Source organism: Eurytemora carolleeae, unplaced genomic scaffold (assembly GCF_000591075.1).
Source record: "Eurytemora carolleeae unplaced genomic scaffold, Eaff_2.0 scaffold106, whole genome shotgun sequence".
NCBI lineage: Eukaryota > Metazoa > Arthropoda > Copepoda > Calanoida > Temoridae > Eurytemora > Eurytemora carolleeae.
Window position 1 is genome coordinate 108,442 of NW_019396089.1, and position 9,273 is coordinate 117,714.

Below are 9,273 nucleotides of genomic sequence, written 5' to 3' on the forward strand. Positions count from 1 at the left end.
TTGTATAAAAGTGAATGCATAATAAAGATTTAATGGTTTGTAGTTAAGTTTTACTATCTGAAGTATATCAAGCTTATTAAATATTTACAAGAAATAGATGATTTACGAGCCCAAGGTTAATTCTAAATTATAAAAGTTTCACAATTTTAATATTTTTACAAAACTTTCACAATTTAAGTATAATTTTAAAGGAAATGTAAAAATTAAAAAGAATTTAACACTAAACCTTATACAGTCAAGAAATTATCGGCATATTTCTATCCGATGTTTCTGTTCAATTAATTAATATAATTCGCAGATCTAAAACAATGAAGTTGTAATGATATATACTTTCGTAAAGGAATTGAGTCTTTGCCACAAACTCTGATAATCTAATCCCTATATCTTTGCAAACCCAATGTCGTAGACCTTAGATGTTTCAAACTATGAATTTTGTTAAATCAAATAGTTTAAAATATTAACATTTAAGTTGCATAGGTATGGGAATTAGAAAATTTAAGTCTTCAAAAACTCATTTCCTTAATTGTTGTTATTTCAAATTTTTGAGAAGATTCTTTTAAAATTTTTGTTATTTTTGATGATTCTAATAATATATCTTTATCGTCAAGTTATGGCTTTATCTAAAATTAAATGAATAATCGATATTGGTTGACAAAATAGTAAATAGTAGCTTTATAAGGACTCTTTCTGTACTTTAATTCGAAAGGTCTCGTTTTAAGAAATATGGAGCAAAGATGGTTTGTATGCTAGCGATGTCAATAATTAATTTTCTTTATTGAAGACAGTTTCTGATTAATTTTCAATAATAAAGGTTAATTCAGTTTATTGAATGCTCAAATATCATTATTACATCAAATATTTTGTGCTAAGGAAAAATCTAAACCAACGCCTGCCGCTCAAGCCCATGTTTAAGATTTAAGGGACTGTAAGTGTCATTTTAAGGGATAACTAAATTAATTAGTGACATGTCCGATTGATAACAGGACCCTATAAACCAGTAAATGCTCAAGGATGATGGAGTTATCCTTATTTCTCTACACAAAAAATGTTAAACACTGTTTGGCAAGCTGTTTTATATGTGAAATAAATATATTTAGAAATGTTTAATTTCTAAAAGAAGCAGAAGATAAATATAACATTGGATTTTTTTAAACTGCGCTTTTTAAATCTGTATTTTTGAGTTTTTTCGATGTAACATTTAAGTTGTGTTGAGTTGACACTGCAGTAAGGTAGTTTTATTTTATGTTATTAGACTAAGGCTTACAGGGTACCGTTGTAAATTTGACATACCCCTATTTGTACAGAGGGGCACTTGAAGTTACAAGTACTTTATTTACAGAAAATGATTAACTCATGTTCTAGAACCAAATTATTGAAATAACGGGTTTGTTTTCTGTAAAATGTTTGTCAAGAAGTAAAAAATAACAGCTCTCATAGAAACACCCAATGGTTCAGATTCTAAACTTTTAATTTCGCTCATAATTCTCTTGTGTAAAGAATTATATGTTAAAGAATAAAAATGCATCCAAAAATATGCATCGGTATATAATCCTTTATCAAGCCACTCAACATCAGGCAATATTGGGCTCGATCATAATATTAAAAGCAAATTATTTAGAAATTTTTACAAAAACAAAAAACATCTAAAAAAAACAACATTTGTCTTGTGTATATCGTGTACGATTATTTTATCACGTGAAAAATGTATATATTGTCAGTTTGCTCTTCAACTACTGCTATATATTGTCAGTTTGCTCTTCAACTACTGCTATATATTGTCAGTTTGCTCTTCAACTACTGCTATATATTGTCAGTTTGCTCCTCAACTACTGCTGTAAATTGTCAGTTTGCTCTTCAACTACTGCTATATATTGTCAGTTTGCTCTTCAATTACTGCTGTAAATTGTCAGTTTGCTCTTCAACTACTGGTATAAATTGAACCTATTTTGTTGCAAATAATGTCGACTAATCAGTAGAATAGTTAAATAATTGATTCACTTAATGTTCATCTACTTCTCCAATTATTCATTAAGTCTTAATAAACACAATAAAATATTCTATAGTCTTATTTTAATATTTTGATATTTTAATAATGTTCTTATTTAGTATATTTCTTAATTCTTATGTTCCTTCTTTCACCTTGCTGTTGAAGCCTCAATATTAACGAGTTAACATAATTTCGCTTAAAATGATGCTAAAATCAATCTTCCCTGATAGAAAAATACTTCTCATATATAATAATCTTTTCTTTTATCCATAACTACGTAGCTTCAATATTAACGAGGAACGGTCAATGTTTCTCGTTTTGAAGCTCACAATAATTTTCTTTAATGTAAAAAGGGAAACTCGCCCCCGTGTATGTTTATGTGAAAGCATGCACACTGTTAATTGTAACATTTTCCAATAAGATATAACACACACTGTGTTTGTAGTATCTCCCAGTCATATTTCATAAAAGTATGCTATCCTTTAATACATAATGTAGTTTTTTCTCTCGAACTGCTGCTTTATCAATACTTAAATATAAATTTACCAGCAATCCAGACATGAAAAAACGTAAAAAAATGTATTTGTTAAAATTAGATTTCGACCTTATTGATTTACAATTGTATGTACATAATAACATCGCAAGAAAGTTTTGTGTTAAATCCATATTAACAATCTTGTAAACTATAATAACCTTGATACATAAATAAATATCTAGATTTTAAAAAATAAAATTTAGAAGATGGGCGCGAAGCGCCCTCTAAGGCTAGAAAGAAGGGCGCGAAGCGCCTTGAATTTCTAGTATATATATATATGTATATATAGTAGGAGTTAGAGGCAATTTCAGTTAATTTAAAAACCCTTAATGATTGAAATAAAGGAAAATTATGGTTCTTGTCATTTTATCAACAACTTTCATATTTTCTAAACTAAATGTTTGATTGCATGATTATTTCCTATTGATTATAAACTTACCAGTACTTGGCTCAAAAAAGTTGAGTAAAAACTGAAGTCTTGCAAAAATAAAGATGGAAATATTACATTGTTTGCATATAGTTTATAAATTCTTTTTTAATACATACATCTTATTAGGATGTATTTTGCTTGGCTTACATTAAGTTTAAAGAGCGCTTTAAGCGTTTAAATTACGAAAAGGTAACGCGCATGTTTCTTTTCACCCTTTACAGACAAAATTTACTTCTTTTCCGGCGCTGCATGAATCCGCATTCCGCAAGTGTCTTTTATTTGCTCTGGTAAAATTTTACCGCTGTGACTCGAACATTTGACATAACGGGTTTAGTTACTTAAAATTGCATCAACGGACCCATGTTTTCAGTTTTCTGCTTTACTGCACAACTACAAATTCTCTGGAATAGGGAGATGACCTTTCAATGGAGTGAAAGGAAAAATGAAAGGAGGTATAGGCTGAATCTCAGGAGTTGAACGAGACATCTATCTGGTGTTCCTGTCAAAATTACACTTAAACGTATATACGTCCATATCACATGACCAGAACACCTTCCAATGTCAGTGCAGTATGCTGGTCACGTGATACAGACGGAGACACATGGCAATAATACTGCACTGTCAATGGTTGGAGTTCTGGTGACATGTTCCGGACGCATAAATAATATTATCAATAATATCTATTAAAAATGAAAAATTATTAAATTCAAATAATAATAGGAGCAAACTTGAGTTTCTCAGGCTCCTCTGGGATATCGTTGTTTTCAGATTGGTTGCGTCTTTGCTGAACATGATCTGTTTATTATACTACGAATCTTATACAAAATCTTACATATATATGTTTTGTTATAGTTTTGACACCACAGTTTTGTATCAATTTCTCAAGACAGGAACATCAGATAGAACTGTCTCTTAATAAACTCCTGAGGTTTCAGCCAATACCACTTTTCATTATTCCTTTACAGTCCCTTTAAGTAATATATAAGAGTATTTCATGTTGCTACAAAGTAAATAGTTTATCTACAGAACTATAGAATAGGAAAACAGCATGAAAGCAATGCTGAAGTGAATTTGATGTTGTCAAGTTATCAAATCACTTATTAAATGTAATGGGTCCTTACACTGCAACATCGCTGAACTTAATGTTTATTGTCCTAACTTGAGTCTAAAAGTTTATTTCATATTCCAAAGTTTTCTGGTTATGACTGTAGTTATTAATGAAATCTGTGAACTGGGTCTGTTTTCATTGCTCAATTTATGTTTCTCATAGTCAATGAACTATAATCTTGAGTTTGAAGGTCGTCTTACTTTTCCAGAGTGTTCTGGTTATCACTGTATTTAATTATATTTGTTTAATATATATTGTGTTTTTATTAATTCGTTTTATAATTTCAGGGCAGCCAGCTCAATCTGAAGATACAGAACTGTGGGACTCTATAATGTATGATTATTGAAAAAATACGATATAAAAGAGTGGGTTTATAACCTCTACAGTGCAGGACTAAAAGGATTGTGTTGCCTACCGTGGAAAAGAGAAAAAGTGATAAAAAGTAGAGACACAGTTGAGAGGTTTTAACATGCAATTCTTTCGTGCTTTTATCATCATTGCTTCAATGTCAAGCTCCATTCAATCCCATCAGGTATCTATCTATCATTGTTTGGTTTATTAAAAAAATATAAAATTTTAAAAAATATATCGCAGAGTTTAACATTTATAAAACAGGATTACCAAAAAGGATGAAACATCAGACACAACTGTACAGAATATTTTCAGTTTAAGGTTATCTGCTGTACAGAATATATTCAGTTTAAGGTTACCTGCTGTACAGAATATATTGTGTTTAAGGTTCCCTGCTGTACAGAATATTTTCAGTTTAAGGTTCCCTGCTGTACAGAATATAATGCGTTAAAGTTTCCTTGCTGTACAGAATATATTGAGTTTAAGGTTCCCTGCTGTACAGAATATATTGTGTTTAAGGTTCCCTGCTGTACAGAATATATTGAGTTTAAGGTTCCTTGCTGTACAGAATATATTGAGTTTAAGGTTCCCTGCTGTACAGAGTATATTGAGTTTAAGGTTCCCTGCTGTACAGAATATATTGTGTTTAAGGTTCCTTGCTGTACAGAATGTATTGTGTTTAAGGTTATCTGCTGTAAAGAATATATTGTGTTTAAGGTTCCCTGCTGTACAAAATATATTGAGTTTAAGGTTCCCTTCCCTGCTGTAAAGAATATATTGCGTTTAAGGTTCCCTGCTGTATAGAATATATTGTGTTTAAGGTTATCTGCTGTTTACATTTTCCGGTTTTGTCAACTAATTTGATAAACCCATGTGAAACCATTACATTGCTGTATTTAACATAGTTTTAGGTATATTTGCGTATTAAAATAATTTGTCCCTTTTTTATATTTCATATTTTATTTTTTATATTTTGTTTCTGTCATTTTTTATATGATAGTTTTCTTTCAGTGCGAATCAATAGAATATTATAAAATCTTAATATTCTATGATAAATAACAGATAATATGTCAAAAGCAGACAGCATCTACACAAAGAATTGAGCATGGTATTGTGTGAATATACAGACTAGAGCCTATTCAATTAACATTATATTTTTGATGTCTATTTTCTCTATTTTCATCAGCTATGGGTATAAAGTCAATAACCCTAGAAAGTGACCATTTTAAAATTGTTCTTATTGTTCACAACTTTCATTTTTGAATGTATAATGCTGTTAACAAGTTTAAACCATACATTTATAACAAAACCTTCATTGGACCATAACATATATGTAAAAATACTGTGATTTCTAAAAATTAATAATTTTCTTTTTTCCTCTTTTACTCTGACTTGAATCTTTCTAATATTAATTCTCACTGCTGAGATCAAGGTTTAATGACTTGATCACTTGTAATAACATTACCAATCCCTTTATAAAAAAACAATTGGAAACATTTATTTTTTTCCCTTTAGGTTTACAAGATGCGTTTAAAGCGCTCCCTTGAGATAGAATCTGATTTGGCAGATTTCACTGATCTTGATCCTGAGATGATCACTGAGAGCTCTATGAAAGATCATGATGAAGGTCTTGAGGTAGATGAGAAGAGTGAGCTTGAAGATGAAGAGATTGATCCACAGCTGAAGATGAGAAAAATCAATGAGCTTCTAAACATGATAGGTGAGTAAAGAAGAAAAATTTAATTATTCTGTTATTTTTGAAATGTTACCACAAACTTAAATTTTCTAATGTTTGAAACCTGAGATGGAATTTAAAGAATTTGAGCCGGCCGCGGTTTAAATCTGCCAAAACCTGGTTTAAATTAAGCGCCGGCTTAAATCTTGAAACATTTGATACAATTTTAAGTGGATCCAACCATATTTAAGCTGCGACTTAAATTTAAACCGTTTTAAATTCGGTCACTGATGGTATGAACCTTTGCGTCAAAGACTTAAAAATGGTTTCATATGAAACCTTTGTAATTTGGGTTTTGTTGTCTTTGCTGTGGTATAGACCATCAGCTATCACTTTAATCATTAAAAATTACTTGAGCATAAATTTAAGAAAAATATTGAAAAATTTTTCTTAAATTTATGCAGGGAAAAATCTATAAATAATGAAATAATATTTTCATTCAATTTTATGGAAAGAAACCGATATCAAGGAAGTTTTTTCAGTCAATTTTTCAAATAATGCTGAAAATATTTAATCCTTCTATCTTCAGCAACAAACAATTTTACTATGGCATTTTATAAAAAGCAAAGTTTACCAAAGAAAAAATTGAAAAAATAATTATAGAGATCGTAATAAAGACAACTTTGGGACTGTTTTTCAAAATAAATCGGAAAAATTTGTATAAAAAGGGGCCTAACGTTTAACACTTATTATAGACAATTTTTTGCATGGACTTTAGACGTAATTTTATGTGACTAAATATTTGTTTTGGCTGTTTTAAGGCCTCGATGACCAGTTACAGGGTCACTTAAAGTTACGTTTACAATCCCTTTAATAGTGTTTGCAAAATCTGAGACACATGTTATTTCAAAATCTTCGATACCATCCGAATAACCGAATAATCTCTAAAAAATTACATCCATTAAAGCAATTGTTTATTTTACAAATCATGAATTGTCAGAAGCATGTGATTATATAAAACTAAAGTTGCTGCAAAAACTACAAATAAGATTAAAAATCTTTACGATCAGAGATTTTAGGATCAAAGGGATACGTTAAATAATATTAGAAAGAGTAAATTACTTTAAACCTTTTAAATTACGTTTGAATTATGAAGAAACTTGGACCTGTGCAATTTTCTTGCAAAAATGAGATTTATCGATATTCTAACTTTTAATCTGAATTCATATTTCATGAAATAAAGTAATCATATCAGAGAACAGGTTCTTAAATTATAACAAAAACTGTTTCATTATTGGGTTCATGTTTGCGTAAAAAATATAGAATACTTTAATATTATTAGGTTTAAACATTGTTAACCTACAGGGTTACCCACAAAGGATAATACTTCAGAGACGACTGTACAAAATTTATACTGACCGTTCACATATATTCACGATTCCCTGCAACTGTAATCTTATTTTTTTCTTTGCCAAATTATTATATAAGGTTTAGAGATTACTATAACTAAGGCGGAATACTGAATTTATCTATGGGATCGTCACATTTTTAGAGTTTCCGGTCGTCTTTACAGTCTCATCCTTTGTAAGGACTGTATATACACAAAAGTTTTATATTTCAACGTTACAAAGTGCATGTCCAATATTGCAAACTAAATAAAGAAAATGTACATGCTTTTTTCTTTTTCCCTACTGACTTTCTGCATAGAAGTCAGCTTTTTCAAACTAATATTTGTTAAGTTTCTCAGTTTTTAGTACGTAAAAAGTAAAAACCCTTTCCGCTTTTCATTTTGTAAGGGTCCAAGAACACAATATAAATGTTTTTTTTAAATTAAAATAGAAAATGAGCTTTAAAACATATTTGTTCGTTTAAATGTGACTAATCAATACAACTCCTGAGCTTATATTGACACTAGTAAAACAATCTCATATGAACCAATTATGTGTTTAATAATTCGTGAAAATAGCTGTCCCACATTTCGCAGTCTCTCATTGACCTTGGGAGAATCCTTTGGACCACACGCTAAACTGATCTTTAATATCAATAACCGACCGTGAAAATTTTTATTAATTTTTCTATTGGTAACACATTGCAGATTAAAAAATCTTATCGTTCACTTTTGTTAAAAATAGAAGATTTGTCTGCTTCTGACATTTGTTGTCAAAATGGTGGCAACAGTTTTTTGGCGGCTTAAAAATAAAAATACAAAATAAAAAAGTCGGAAAAACTTTTTTCTAGTATTAATAATACAAGAAATTATTCCCAGTTGAAAAAGTATAATTATTTTTCAGAAAGTCAGGCAATCAAGGGAGAAAACTGTTCTCCAGGGACGGAATTGGATCTAGGAGAGGAGGTCGTAGACTCCTATGGACAGGTACTCTGATTTTTTCAAAATTCAAAGTTGTAAATAGCCGTCAGGAGCCCTACAATTTCTTCATCCGAGCCTCATCCTCATAATTTTCTCGTCCGAGCCACATCCGAATGCTTGCCCTGACACTGTGTTGAATTCTTAAAAGCGCTTGCAGTGTACGCGCAGTTTTTGATACTCCCTGAGAACTAGTGGAAAATGCCGCAAATTATTCCAAATTTTAAAATTAAAGAACGTTTTTTTGATGAGAAGAATATTGTAAGGATGAGCCTAGATGAGAAAAGGAGGAAAATGTTGCTAAGGCGAAGAATATATGTAATATATATTATATATGTAGATCAACTTTGTAAAAGTCGTGTCTGACCTACATACAACTTTGAGAACCGTTTCTGCAAAATCATAATATATTTCTTAACTTTGTTTTGGTTTAAAGCACAGTCCGTTCTGTGAAACAAAAATTAACCCTATTTTTCTCATAACTTTTCCAGTATTTTTTACTACTCACTTACAACGTGGTCGTTATAATTTCAAAGAAGACTTTCAAAACTATTACTTTTAAATTTTCTTACAGCTTTCTCATTGTAAAATATCATCATTTATCATAGAATATAATTTTCCTTTGTATCATGCCTGGTACAAAGGAAGTCTATTGAGGTTCACTAAATGTCCCCTCTGCCTCATTAAATAAATTACAGGGAGCAATTTATTTCCATCATTCAATGGTATTGTTATTGAAGTAGAACCTGTTATAGGTGTAAACAGCTGGGGGGGGAGGGGTGTTGTTATTGAAGTACAACCTGTTATAGGTGTAAACAGCTG

At 30.2% G+C, this 9,273-nt stretch overlaps 1 protein-coding gene across 1 annotated transcript in view; it reads left to right on the forward strand.

Moving 5' to 3' along the window:
• The window catches only part of LOC111718377 (uncharacterized), a 79,762-nt gene that overhangs the window by 21,538 nt on the left and 48,951 nt on the right, over positions 1–9,273 (forward strand). Inside the window, exons 2-4 of the mRNA XM_023493950.1 lie at positions 4,348–4,592; positions 5,927–6,131; positions 8,378–8,460. Of these exons, the coding sequence (XP_023349718.1) occupies positions 4,530–4,592; positions 5,927–6,131; positions 8,378–8,460 (351 nt within the window). The 5' untranslated portion in view covers positions 4,348–4,529. The remainder of the gene's footprint in view (positions 1–4,347; positions 4,593–5,926; positions 6,132–8,377; positions 8,461–9,273) is intronic.